Source organism: Echinops telfairi, unplaced genomic scaffold (genome assembly GCF_000313985.2).
Source record: "Echinops telfairi isolate 266 unplaced genomic scaffold, ASM31398v2 ScPeMD7_9;HRSCAF=40, whole genome shotgun sequence".
Lineage (NCBI taxonomy): Eukaryota > Metazoa > Chordata > Mammalia > Afrosoricida > Tenrecidae > Echinops > Echinops telfairi.
The window spans coordinates 33,304,695-33,319,952 of NW_022103906.1; the positions used below are offsets into that span (position 1 = coordinate 33,304,695).

A 15,258-nucleotide genomic window follows, 5' to 3' on the forward strand; every position below is an offset into this window, starting at 1 on the left:
ATTGCATATCAGGATACTTTTTCATTCCAAATGCATTTTAAGTATTTTGATTTTTAAGTTTTCACTTAAATGAATTATTTACAGGAAATCTGTTCTCTACTATCAGCAGCTAATTTTTCTTTTTTTCCTTGGCTGTGGACCATTCTGTTGAGTGTTCTTGAGAAGAGTGTGCATTGCTTACACATAACTGATTTACAGCTAGACTGCCAACATTGTGATTTTGTGTCTTCTTCACTTTCAGCAAGCAGAGTTGTGTCGTCTGGATATCACAGGTTGTTCAGAAGCCTTTCTCCGACCCTGATGCCGGGTTCTTCTTAATAGACCAGTTCCTCGGATTATTTGCTCAGCAAACAGATAGAGTAAGTGTGGTGAGAGGATACAACTCTGACACATGCAGTATTTCCTTGTCCTGTTTGCACAACTGCCTCTTAATCCATGTTCAGGTTTCACCTGAATACAATTTAGTGTTATGAAGTTCACATTCTTCTCAAGGCTATCCATAGTTTTTCACGATCCACATAGTCAAATGCCTTTTCAAGAATATACATAGCTTAACAAATTTCATCAAAATTAAAATACCATTATATTAATTTTTGTAAATAAGTATATATCTATCTTTTTATAAAAGGAGGCTTCTAAAAGCTTATGAAAATGGAATTGGAAGAAATTTTTCCCAAAATTTTGGAACTCCCTCATATATACATATATAATACACACATAGGCATGAAGTTGTTATATATTGTTATATTAATAACAGTACAAAATAAATATAAATATGACACCACTCACCTAAGAATAAATATTTAAATATATCTAGTAATGATGACACTTTAGAGACTAAGGTATAGCGCAACCAAGACATGGTATTTGCAATTATCTCTTATGTGAGTGAAAGCTGGACATAGGTAAGACTAAAGAAAATATTGATGCCTTTGTTTTATAGCATTGGTGAAGAATGTAGACCATATCATGGATTGCCAGATTGTCTTGGGAGAAGTTCAGACGGAATTCTCCTTAGAAAGGATGGTGGAGAGAGTTAATCTCTCATACTTTGGACATATTATCAGGAGGGACCAGTACCTGGAGAAAGACATCGTGGTTTGGAAAGCAGAGAATCAGCAAAAAGTAGGTGCTCAACATCACGGAGCGACAGAGTGACTGTAACAATGGGCTCAAACATAACAATCATACTAAGAACGTGCTGTCGCAAGCAGTTCCCTTCTACTGCGCAGGGTCACTACATCAGAACAAAGGAGCCCTGGTGGTGTAAGGCATTACACATTTGGCTGCTAACAAGAGCTATGAAGTTCAAATCCAACAGACACTAAGGGGAAGAAATACAAGGCTTTCTGCTCCTTTTAAGATGTAGAGCCTCAGAATCCCACCTAGAGTTACTATGAGTCAGATTGATTCGATGGCAGTGAGTTTTTCGAGTGACAGCATCCAATAACTAAGCAAGCCTATAATGTGTGTATATTATTTTCCATGGTAAGAATTGGACGTTTCCCTCTGAAGTTTAAAAATACTTTCATAATGTTCATTTATTTAATTGGAAAAATATAACATTTGGCCTTCATTCAGACAAAATAGTTCCGTAAAACAATAAATACAACCAGAAACAGAATTAATTTGGACCATGCAGTACAATAGAAAAAAACATTCAAAACTTATGGGGAAACTGATTATTTACATGCATTGCTGGAATAGCATCATCCCTCCTGTTTGTTGGGATCTTCTGTGGCACTGTGATTTGCAGAAGAGGGTCTTCATAATCTGCAGTGAGCAAAACATGAAGGAACTTTTCCCAGTGCATGGCAATGGCCTTATTTTTCATTTCCTTATTGTCTCATTTCCTGTCACCCTTTCTACCTCCCAAGTCCTACTAACACCGCCAAGCACACACCCCAAAGATAATACGTGTTAGGCTCGCAAGGAGAGACTGAGCTAGAAATGGAAGTACATAATCCGCTTCTTCCCAGAGACACTTTGGGGCTTGCTAACACCACCCCCTACCCAGCACTGAATGCGTATAGGAGGGCTGGCTGTAGGATCTCTGGACCTCCTCCCAGCTCTTTCCATCCCGCCCGCCCCCTCCCCAGGAGATGCCTGTTTTCTCCTGCTGGCCAGGTAAGTACAAGAAGCGCTCTCAGCCTGCTCGCAACCCTCCCACTAACAGGTCATTAGCATCGGTGTAGGCTCCGGGTCCTGAAACAGGACACGCAAGGCTCCCCAGGGAGGCCACTGGTTCTTTCCAGGTGCCTCAGGGGGAAGGGCAACCCCAGCAAGCCATGGCCCTGAGCAAGGTAGTGCTTTGGGACAGGCTGTTTGACTTACTCTGGCTGGCGGAGGTGAGTTGGCCAAGCCCCGCAAGCAGCAGCAGCAGAGGGAGCATTGCAGAGCCAGCGGGCTGCCACAGGACGGCGGCCGTTAAGAGAGCCGTTGCAGCTTGCGGCCAAGGGCCTGAGATTCGCTGTGGGGCCCGGGATAAATTAAAGATGTTAAGAAAAATCTAAACCAGTCAGTTTATAGACAGTTTGTGTCTGGACTCATTTTATATGTCAAGCCAAAAATAAATAAATCACCACTCTAAACCAACATTGAAAAAAAATTATTCCTTTGTGCATAGGTATGGTCTTAGAAAAAAGTGTCGTTTTTAAGACTAAATAAAAGGCTAAGCATTGAAGTTTTTCTCTTCATCAATATGGTGTTCGCACATTGACAGGCAATTTTATTGTTTGGGGAAGTTTTCATTTTATTGTTCAATAAACATGTTGACTTGCCTCATATTAATTATTACAAGTAGTATTTTTCCAGACATTCATAAATTTTATTCTATATAACATTTCCATTTCTTACATATACTATTTATGGGGAAAAACAAAGTACAGTCATGCCTTCTTAGTCTATAAAAGAAAAACAAAAATGAAAAATAGAGAATAACTTTTTAAATATACATTTTTATATGTTTAGTAACACATCTTTATGTCAAGAATATATTCAATGCATAGCACAGTAAATACCAAATATTTAACACAGAAATAGTAAGTAATACATATACACTAGATAATTTAAATTCTAATCATTTGTGTGTATATATGAGAGAGATGAGTGTATTAACATTCATTCATTGGTTTAAAGATATAATGTCTTTTAAAATCTATATTTTTCTGTTTTGCTAAATAGTATGGAAATTGATGGAGTTTGGTGTATCGGGGTTTATTTTTTAAAGTGAAAACATTTCTGATTGTTTACATCCTTAACAAATATTTGAAATTTGAGGTATGTCTTGGTAGTCATAAGTATTTAAAGATTCTTCATGGTTATTTTGAAAACCACTAGGATTCAGTCAAATGAAGAAGAAATTATATGCATTTTAAAACAGATTTACTGGCATAGAATTCAATATCATACAATTCAATATTTTAATCATATTTATAAAAGTTGTGCAATTATCTAACCAATCAATTTTCTTTCTTGTACTTATTGTTGCTAGCTACCAATTTTCCCCCAACTTCCACTACCATATCCCTAGGAAACTAATAATTGCGATCTTCTGTGGGAAGATCTTCTATACATCTATCTTTATAGATTTATTGATCCTATATTTCATATACAGAACTATATACCCAAAACAAAAATAAAACAGAAAAACTTAAATAGAAACGAAAGCAAAAAGTATTAATTAAAAACTAGAACAAATGTAAAATGAGTCAAAAGGGAGCTCAAACCCAAGGTGTCACATTTTAACCTAGTGACATCTGCAGTCATCCACCCTGCAATGCACTCTGCTAGCAAGGCCATGGTTAGAGGGGGCGGTTCGTGGCTAGAGGGGATTTGCTGGAGGCTTAGTCCACATGGGGACTCCTCAAATGAATTTTGGACTTTCACTGTCTCCTTAGCCTTCTGTAAAAGCAGGTATTCAGAAGTGAAGCTCTAATATTGTTCCCTCCACTGGATTTTGATTTGATTATTCACAAACCTTGGATCACAAAATCTGTGGTGCTTCTATGGACTTAGCTGACACCTGTCTTAGATGGCTGCTTGTTTTAAGCGAGGCTTTTAAGACTCCCGATGATATCCTTTCTTATAGCTGAGCGAGCACCCTTTGTTTCCCTCATCACACTTAGTTATAGCGCCCATATCTTCAGTGATCGCTTCATGAGGGCAAGTACCAAGCAGAGCCATGTCATAAGAATTAATCCTTTGTGGCTTAGGGCTCCCATTATATTCAAGCACAAAAAGCATTGCTTTATATGCTTCCCTGGTTCGCTTTTGAGACACCATTATCCTTTTAGTGGAGAATATTATAAATCATCCCCATGGGACATATGGTAATCTTATTGATGGTATTATTAATTTAGTCAATGGTATGGAATTTAAAACACTGCTAAGAAAAGGAAACTATATGATAGTACAGTTTTTTAGACCAAAATACATGAATTGTTGATTCCCACCTCCACCCACTCTTTCTGTACCCTCAGGGAATCATTACTCCCATTATTATTTCTGAAGGGTTTATCTATCTTGAGTTTCATGCATTGAAAGATCTTAATTATACAAATGAACATACACAGGTCTAACCGGATTAATGAGGTAAAACTAAGACAATAACAGTAAGGGGAGGAAATATTAAAGAACTAGAGGATAGCTACATGTTGCAACAGTACTATACTGCACCCTGGATATATCATCGCTTCCCTGTGGCCCTTCTGTGAGGAACTGTCCAATTATTTTATAGGTGGTTTTGGGGTCTCCACTTTGCCTGTGCTCCTTCACATCAGCTTGGTTGCTTGTTTTTGAACTTCTGATACGTATTTCTGACACATCATGATCGATCACACAGGCTGGTGTGCTTCTTCCATGTGGATTTTATTGCTTCCCTGATAGATGGCCGCTTGTTTAACTTCAAGCTTTTAAGACCCCAGACACTATTTCTTTTAATAGCCAACCACCATCAGCTTTCTCCACCACTACTGCTTATTGTGTTAGTCTGGATTGACTAGAAAAACAAATTTAGAGACACTCATATGTGTGTAAGAGAGAACTTTATATCAAAGAGTAATTGTACATTAAGAAAACATTCCAGCCTAGTCCAGATCAAGCCCATAAGTCCAATATTACCCCGTATGTCAATACTAGTCCACAAATTCCTCTTTATACTTACACAGCCATGCCATGATGCTGAATGCAGGAAGATCACAGGCCAGTAAGTGGAAAGTCTTTTGGATCCAATGGTGGTGGAAGCATCTCAGTGCTGGCATGGGTCTCCATGTGGCTTCTCCAGTTCCAGGGCTCTGGCTGCAGCAGTGTAGTTCCATGTGGCTTGTCAGCAGGAAAAGGAAGCAGAGAGTGTTTCTGGCCTCCAGTGAGTATTTATATCCTCACACCTCCAAATGAGGTCAAGCTGGGACATGATTGACAGGCTAGACTCCATCCCTTTGCAAGTTGACAGTTTATGTAAGTGCCACACTTATGCATCCATTTTGTCTTCAGCGATCATGTTGGGAAGGTGAGTATCATATATTACCACATTATTAGAATAAACCATTCTTGTGCTGAGGTAAGATTTAAGTAGAAAAAAAAAAAAAAGATTTAAGTAGAGGCCTAAAGTCCACCTGCTTCCTTTTTGGATAGCTAGATAGATAGATTTATATGTACATATGTATGTAAATATATACACACATGGACAATTACATCTATATATATTTATATATTTACACACACATATATATATTTACACCTATATATAATTTTTACTTTCTTGTTCTTTCCTCTTTTTCTTTTTTCTTTCCTCCTGCCCTACTATCATGTTTACCCGTCATTCATCTCTCAGTAATTCCTCTTGGATACATTTCTATTGATCAAACACAACCAGGAATGTTTCCCCCTCCTCACCATCACTTTTAGATCCCTTGCTATCCCCCTGCCTCTGTTGTTATTGGTGCATAGCTCCCCTCCCCCCACTTCTCTCCCATAACCCCCCCAACCATCAGTCCTATTGCTGTCTCTTTGTGATTGTTTATCTTGCTTAACTTATATTGATAGACACCAAAAGGGAGAGAGAAAACAAACAACAACAAAGAGAACCCATGCAAATAGTGCCAAGTCTAACTATTGTCCTGAACCCAGTTAATGAATATCCCTCTGTTAAATAGCAAGCAGGCTCTGATAAGATCCGTTGGTCCATTCCCCTTTTCTTTTGGGGATCCATCTCCCAGGACCCACTTACCTAACAGCACTTGTACCCTTTCAATCCTCAGCATTTGTGTTCGAGGGGCATCCCTTCTACATGACCCCATTGCTCTTCCTGCAGTCAAGGCTGGAGCAGTCTAGTGCCCCACCCCTCATCCCGTTATACCTTTAACTTTCAGTACAGTCCCCTTGTGAATATCCTCCAACCAGTTCAGATGAGGTGCCAAGCTCCACCTCCCGCCTCCCCCTGAGTCAGATGTCCACTACCAAATTTCTCAGGGACATCATGTCTTTGCTCCCATTGCTGGTCCAGTGCACTCCCCTCTTGGTTTGTCCCCATGTGGACTGGTCAGACTGGGACTAGGGAGGGGCTGTCATGTCTCAACCCAGGGCTGGCCCTGCAGTCCTCTCTGTGGAGGAGCTGCTCTGAACAGGAACACTACCCTCGAGGCTTGGTGCCTCAGAATGAGGTCTACTCTCTCTCTGTTCCCTGTGGAGACATAAACTATACCCTCTCCTTGGGTGGATTATTGCCCTGTTCCCCTGGCCAGCTTTTTTTCTTCCCCCACCCCTCTGTGGGCCGTAAAGGCATATAGAGGGTGGGGGGAGAGAGAGATGTCTTTCTGAACCATTTGCTATCTGCATCTCTTTTTTTATCCTTTGCTTTTTTGATGACGCATCATTGTATTCAGTCTGGCTCTTGCCAGAGTAGCTGGTCCTCAGCCAAGGAATGTGCAATATGGATATTTTCCCCTATGCCCATTCTGTTGTTTGAACTTACCTCAGTGGACTCATGTTGTACTTGTCCTTTTGCGCTTGGCTGTCTTCACTCAGCAGAATATCCTCCAACATATTCCACTAGATAAGGTGCCTGATTGTTTCGTCACTGTTTCTTAGGGATGCATACTACTTCATTGTGTGTATACCCCAGAGTATTGTAATCCATTCATCTATTGATGGAAATTTAGGTTGTTTCCAGTTCTTCACAACTGTGAACTGTGCAGCAATGAACATTGGACCGCAGATGTCTGGTCATGGCCTGTTCCTTATTTCTTCTGGGTATATGCCAGTAGTGGAATGGCTGAGTCACAAGGTAACTCGATTTCCATCTGTTTGGGTATCACCAAATCCCTTTCCACAGTGGCTGTACATTTCTACAAGACCACCAGCTGTGAATGAGAGTTCCTATCTCACCACACCCCCTCCAACAGTTGTTGCTTTCTCTTTTCATGAATGGGGCTATCCTTGTGAGTGTTAGATGGTATCTCATGTTTGTTTTGATGTGAATTTCCTGGATGACTAATGATCAGGAACATTTTCTCATGTTTATGGCCATTCAGATTTCCTCCTTTGTGAAAGTTTCTGTTCAAGTCTTTTGCCCAGCTCCTCAGTGGGCTACTCGTTTTTTTCTTATTGTAAAATTGCAGGGTTCTGTAGAGTTTAGCAATTAGACCTTTGTTTAATATGTCTTTAATAAATATCTTTTCCCGTTTGTGGGCTCTCTCATTAGTCTCTTGATGAAGTTTTTTAATGCACACAAGTGTTTTATCTTTAGTATGCCCCACACATCTATGTTCTCTTCCTCTGGGTGAGTATCTTTCATTATTCCCGATAGCCTATGTAGTATTGCCTGCATTAAGATTCTTAGTTTTGTCCCAATTTTTTCATTGATGAACCTGACATTTGGGGGTTTTACCTCGAGGTCTGTGATCCACCTTGAATTTGTCCTTGGGTATGGGTGAGGTAAAGGTCTTGGTTCATTCTTTTGCAGGATGACATCAGTTTTTCCAGCACAATTTGTTAAAAGGAGCATCTGCTTCCCATTTGAATTGCAGGGGGCGTGGGGACGTATCAAAGGTTAGTTGTCTGTAGTCTGCTATTTTTATTTCTGGATTTTCTGTCCTTATACATTGGTCCCAGTATCTATCATTATACTAGTAGCATGCTGTTTGGACCACTGTGGCTGCATAATAAGTTGTAAAGTCAGGTAACGCAAGACCACCACCACCACCCAAACACACACTTTATTCTTCTTTTTGAGTTTTTTGCCAATTCTGGGTTTCTTCCACTTCCATATGAATTTGGTCATTATTTTTTCCATTTCTTTGAAAAATGATGGTATTTGTATCGCGATTGCATTGAACCTATATAGTGCCTCAATCTTTATAATATTGAGTCTGCCAATCCATGAGCAGGGGATATTTTTCCATTGGTGAAGGAAGGTCTCTTGTACTTGATCTTTTCTTTTCTTCTTTTTTTTTTGGTTAGGAATATCACTAAATATTTCAAATTTTGCTCGACTCTTGTGACGAGTATAATCTTCTTGGTCTCTTTTTCTGTAATCCCCTCAGATAGCAATGCAATTGACTTCTGTTTGTTGATCTTGTATCCTACCACTCTACCATGTTTCTCTATTGCTTCCAGCAATCCTAGTGTGGAGGCTTTGGGGTTCTCAACATGGACAGTCATATAACCTGCAAATAATGATCATTTCACTTCTTCTTCCCCAGACATACACATTTGATATCCTCCCACTGCCTTGTATTAATTATACTATTATCTAGACCCTCCAGGACTATGTTACTAAAAGTGGGGACAAGGGGTATCCTTGTCTGGTTCCCCTTTTCAGTGGGAATGTTTTCATCTTTTCTCCATTGATTGTAATGCTGGCTGTTGGATTTTCATATATAGCTTTAAGTATATTGAGGCCATTTCCTTCCAGTCCTATCCTCTTGAGTGTCATAATTAGGAATGGGTTTGAATGTTGTCTAATGCTTTTTCTGCATCTATTGATATTATCATGTGGTTTTTGTCTTTTCCTTCTCAATGTGGTGGATGATGTTGATGGATTTTCAAATGCTGAACCAACCCTGAATCCCTAGGATGAATCCAACTTGGTATTTGTATTCTATTGACCAAGATTTTGTTAAGGATTTTTGTATTGATGTTCATTAGAGATATTGGCCTGTAGTTCTCTATTCTTCTCGGATCCTTGCCTGGTTTTAGTATCAATGTTATACTAACTTGGTAGAATGTTTTTGGGAGTTTACTCTCCTTTTCTATGTTCTGGAAGAGTTTGTGTAGCATTGGTGTCAGCTCTTCCCTGAATGCTTGGTAGAATTCTCCTATGAAGTCATCTGGGCCAGAGCTCTTTTGAGTTGGTAGTTCCTTAATAACCTTATCTATTTCTACTTTTGCTATGGGTCTGTTCAAGTTCTGGATACCTATATGGGATAATCTGGGAAGGATTTGTTTTTCCAGGTATTGGTCCATGCCTTCCTAGTTGTTGTATTCCTTGGAGTACAGTCCTTCTTACTACTGTGTAATCAGTCTTTTCATTTCATTGGGGTCCATGGTAATTTCCCGTGTCATCCCTCACCCTGGATATTGATGTCTGCTCCTCCTATGTTTTCTTAGGTTTGTCAATGGTTTGATTTGTTTGTTTTGTTTTGTTTTTTATGTGTTCTCTAAAATTTTCGTGATCTGGGAAAACCCTTATTTCTCCATCTAATTTGATGGAGAGTTTGGCAGGATAGAGTATTCTTGGGTTAGCATTATTCTACTTCAACTTTTGGAAGATGCTATTCCATTCTCTCCTCTTCTTTGTGGTTTCTGCTAAGTCTGAGAATATTCTTATATGATTACCCTAATAGGTGACTGCCTTTTTTTCTCTAGCTGCTCTTATGATTTTTACCTTTTCCTCAAATTTGGGTAGTTTGAGACTATATGCCTTAGTGTGTTCTTCCTAGGGTTCAGTCTAGTTGGTGTCCTCTCTGCTTTCTGAATGATTGTCTGATTCTCCTTATTAAATTAGGGGATTTTTCTTCCAGGAATTCCCACACTATCTTGGCTGTTGAGTTTTTCATAATGTCTTGCTCCAGCAACTAGATTATTCTAATATTGTTCTTCTTCATAGCTTCACTCATTGTTCTCAGGTTTTCTCCAGCTTCTTTGATGATCTTATCTTGTCTGATTATCTTTGATTATCTTATCTTTGTTGAACTAAACACTAGTTGAATTCTACTTGGATATCTTGGAGGTCATTGATATTATTCTCAAACTCTCCCAGTTGGCCGGTTAGGTCTTTTACTGTTTGCTTTGCTTCTGCTGAATTTTCCCTTAACTCTCGTATTGCCCTTTGGCACGCTGACTCTATCCTACCAATTTTTTCATCCTTATTCTATTTTGATTCCTTCATATCCTGTATGACTTTAAGCAGCATACTGAAGATTTCTTTCTGTTGCAGTTCAAAGCCTGCCTCTTCTATACATGTTGCTAGGTTCAGGTCCTCCTCGAAATTGTGTTTTGTTTCTCTTTCTTTCTCGTAGTGGCTGCTGGTGTGAGCAGTTGTCTGTTTGGCGTTTTGGTGGAGCTCAGCAGTCCAGGGGCCCTATGAATTCTTCCCAGAGGCTAACAGGGATGATTCTAAGGATTACCTGGAGCCAACTGCATGTATGTTTGAGCTGCGTCTTTATCTCACTGTGGTTGAATCTCCAATAAGAATGATTTTAAGGCTTTCCAGAAGCTCCCTGTGCTGCCAGATTGTGCTGCATCTCTATCTCACTAAACGGGGGATTTTCTATTTGGGGACAGATTGGTTGGCCCTCTCAGGCAGCGTGGGTGGAGTGGTCTTAGGCAGTAGGGGTGGCACTGGGAAGGCTGTTTGCATGGGAAGCACAAAGTAAGGGCTCCAGAGTATGCACAGCACAGGGTGCCAGCATGAGGAACCCATGTGTTGGAGGGTGCCAGTGGGGGGTCGGGGTGGGGGGGGCGGAGCATGTGCAAGGCTATGGTGCAGGGCTATGGTGCAGGCTGCTAGAAGCAAGGGTGGTGGTGTGTGGGGGGGGTAGGGGTCACAAGACTTATAGCTGCAGCTGGAGGTGGGAAGCGGGGCCATGGTCTTGAAGTGGCAGTGGTGGGCAGGAGGCCAAGGCAACTGGAGTATGTGGGGACAGAGCCACTGGGCTGGGAAGCAGCAGCACCAGGTGGAGAGCCAGACCAAAGCCACTAAGCTTTGGTAGTAGTCTGGGCAGGAAGGTACTGACGGCAGATTGGGGTGGAACCACGGGCCTCAAAGTGGTGGTGATGGGCATGGGATGTGACCACAAGCCTGGAAGTGGCAGTGGTAGTGGGGGTGGAGCTGTGACCCAAGAAGCAGTGGCAATAGACTGGGGATGGAGCTATGAGCCACAAAGTGGCCATGGAAGGTAAGGGGTTGGCCTGCAGCCTATGAAGCAGCAGTGGCAGCAGGCAGGGGCAGGGCATAAGCTTCGTGTGAGTCTGGGGGGTGATGCAGGCAGATGTGGCCTAGGGACCACACACTGCCTCAGCTGGTCTGATCATGCAGGAGAAGCATGGTGGGTCAACACTGTGGGGCAGGTCTGCCCACACACTGGTACAGACCCCGTAAGTGCCATGAGTCCTCACTGCACTTACCAGATCCCCCATTCTGCCTCCCTATTCCCCATGCAGCAATCCACTGTGGAATTCCTGTTGCAGTTACCGCTACCTCACAGCCATCTTCCCAGAAGTCCTAGATGATTTTATGTCAACTTAAAGATGTATGCAAGTGTATGGGGTGGAACCCCATCTGTTAATCAGGTCACATCCTGCAGCTCTCTCCTTAGGAGTATGGTTTTCTCACAAGGAAGACCCTGGGAACCTATGTCTCTATCTCAACCTTCACCTTCCTGCTCACTGCGACTAGGCCACTGACCCTGAGAGTTGCCAGAGTTCTGTCATGTATCCATGACACACTTGAATCCATGACGTTGCATCCACTGGCCTGGGATCTTCTGAATTCTTCATCATTGCATCCAGCTGCATGAGTCTGAAGGGGGCTTTATAGAGTGATAGTGGACTTATGGACTTGAGTTGGAATGGGCTGTTATGTTTTTTGATATATAATTACTTCTTAATATAAAACTCTTTCCTGTGCATATACAAGTGTCACTGGATTTGTTTCTCTAGTCAAACTGGCCTCACACCTTTTGCTCACCTTTTGATGCCCACCTTTTGATCATTTTTGTTTTATTTTAGTGAGTTTCTTCAAAATTCTATAGATTTAGCAATTAGTATCTTGTCCATTGTGTCTCTGCTAAAGAATTTTTTCCAAGCAGTAGGTTCTTGTTTTAGTCTTTTGATGAAGTCTTTTGGTATGCATAAGTGTTTTATTTTTAATAGGTCACAATGATCTATTTTGTCTTCCACTTTCCTTAATATATTTGGTAGTCTGTGTATGACCTAAAATAGGGCACTTAGGTTTGTCCCATACCTCTGGGATTTATAACTCAAACCATCTCGAGTTCGTTTTTGTGCATGGAGTGAGCTGTGGGTCCTGTTTCATTCTTCCACAGCTAGAGATCCAATTTTTTCAGAATTATTTGTTGAATAGACTATACCTTTTCCCATTTAATATTTTTGGGTCTTGTGGAAAAATCATTTGCCTGTAGGTGGATGCATTATTTGGGGTTTCCTGCTCTGTATCTATCACTGTACCAGTACTACTGTGGCTATGAATACTAGGTTTTGAGGTTGGGTAGTATGAGATCTCCTACTTTGTTCTCCTTTTAAGGAATTATTTTCTTAACCTGTCTCTTCCCTCTCCACTTGAAGTTAGATTTTCCATTTCCTTGAAAAATAAACTTAAAATTTGGGTCAGAATTACATTGTTCTTATAGACTGCTTTAGGCAGTATTGATAGTTTCACAATATTACGTTTTCCTATTCATATCCATGAACTCACTCACTGCCATCAACTTAATGCTGACTCATAGCAACCATATAGGACAAGGTAGAACTTCCCCCAATGAGTTTCGGAGATTGCAACTGTTTAGGGAAGAAGAAAAACCCTATCTTTAACCCAAGGAGCATGTGGTTTTCTATTGACAGACCTTGCAGATTACAGTCAAATATGTAGCCACCACACCTCCAGGATTTACGATTACTCTATTTCAAAAAATCAAATGAAACCTAAACAAATGGAAAAATATTCCATGATCCTAGATAGGAAACTAAGCTCTCAAAAGAACAAAGTTTGATACCAAAGGCTCAATAGAAAGTAAATGTCTAGAAAATAATGATGGCATTTATCGGCAGGGGATTAAAGAGTTTTGTAACATCATTCAAGCAGGGTATATGTCAATAAGCCTCATAATTGAGAGATGGAGGACCAGAGAGAGGCATGTTTTCAGGTGTCCTTGGGAATAAGTTGTCTTGAATGAACATTTTTCTTGAACATTTTGCATCATTTTATTTTATCCTGTCAATTTCCCTACCCCATAGTTGTGAGTCTGATCTGTGAGTTCAAAGTAGCCACTGCAATAAATTATTTAAGCATCGTAGAGATGTGGAGTGCTGTGGGAGGGAGGGACCACTGGTATCAGAATGGGTAAATAAGGTTGAAGAGTGGAGGTATGTCTGACCACGACTTCATAGGGATTGTCCTAGTGCTATCCTCTAATACCATTTTTACACTTTCACCGGTGAATTTTGCCAAATGTGTCATTGAGTAACTAACATCAACTTTATAGGAACTATTCCAGAACACTGAAAATGAGGGAACACTTCCCTAACTCTTTATAAAATGACAGCATAGCTCTGACCAAAAAATCAGATAAAGAGTTCATTGTTGTCCTTGAGATCCAGGCCCAAGCTTTCTAAGTCCTTCAGATGCAGCTTGTCTATTATCTGGTCCTATCTGGTTTTTGCAATAGCAAGGTGGGCAAGGTGGGCGGGGAGAGCTAGACCTGAAAGCACAGTTCCTAAGCAAACCCAGCTTCGTTCCAATGCCCATGTGAGGGGTTTGGGAGCAGGGGAAATCATGGAGGGGACGACAAATATCTAGATTCACTGAGGCAAATATATTCAGCCTGCCAAATTGCTAAAGGAATACCAGAAGGAGAAACACAGGTCATTGTCCATCCCAAGTAAGGGAAACTGATGCAGATCTCTTGTTTGTGGGCAGTTAGGGTTCCAGAACCATAATGTAGAATGTGGTGGCAGAAAAGCTACAGAACAGAGGTGGAGAAAAGCACAGGCTATCTGTTGGCTATCGAGATCCCGAATTTGGGACTGTAGTCTTGATTCAAGGGTTCTGAAAAGGCAGAGCTGCTACATGAAGGCTAAAGTCTGGGATAGAGAAAAGGGAAGAGGCATGCAGATTGATCCACACTCCATTTATTGTTCCTTGAGCTGGGGGCCAGGAGAGGAATGACAAATTTTTCATTTTGTGATGACACTTTTGGTAATATCTGTTTCTTTCGGAAGGAATTAGGAGTTGCTGTGGAAGAGAACAAAAACATACATGCTCATGGTACAAATGCCAAACAAATTACCTTCTACTGTAAAGCACACAAATGGCTAGCGTAATACTAGGTTAAATTTTCATGTGGTAGAAGAAAAATAATCATAAAAACTTTTATAACTTTGCTTATGAAACTATTTGACCAGAAGTATTTTATTTATCATTTTCTATGATTTAGGGAGAACTGTTATGTTTAATCAGAAGTATTTGCAAAATGAGTGAATCTAACATATCTTTTCATATCTAAAAAGTTTACTAATCTAACAATTAATTAAAGTCATCCTCTTTAGCACATACTATACAGCCACAGTTGTCAAAACTGCATGGTATTGGAACAATGACAGATACTCAGACCAATGGAAAAGAACTGAAAACCCAGAAATAAAATCATCAGCATATAGACAACTGATTTTTGTTAAGGGCCCCAGAAATATCAAATGGGAAGATGATGCCCTCTTTAACAAGTGGTGCTGGAAAAAATGGATATTTACCTGCAGAAAAATGAAGCAAGACCCTTATCTTACTCCATGCACAAGAATAAACTCAAGGTGGATCACAGACCTTGAAGTTAAACCCCAAACTATTAGGGCCATCAATGAGGGAATTGGGACCAACTTGAAAACTTTGGCACAGGGCTATCAGAAATAGGGAAAGACACAAACGCAGAGGAGGCACAAACTGACAAATGGGATATACTGAAGATAAACACCTGTGTACAACAAAAGAATTCACCAAGAGAGTAAAAGCGAGTCCACAGTCTT

General features: G+C 40.5%; 1 protein-coding gene across 1 annotated transcript in view; it reads right to left on the reverse strand.

Moving 5' to 3' along the window:
- LOC101649504 (A disintegrin and metallopeptidase domain 3) overlaps positions 1–11,640 on the reverse strand; it is a 149,656-nt gene extending 138,016 nt beyond the window's left edge. The window contains exons 1-3 of the mRNA XM_045286863.1: positions 11,629–11,640; positions 2,335–2,470; positions 1,691–1,773 (exon numbers count right to left, since the gene is read on the reverse strand). Coding sequence (XP_045142798.1) covers positions 1,691–1,773; positions 2,335–2,470; positions 11,629–11,640 — 231 coding nt within the window. The remainder of the gene's footprint in view (positions 1–1,690; positions 1,774–2,334; positions 2,471–11,628) is intronic.
- Positions 11,641–15,258: the final 3,618 nt, after the last annotated feature.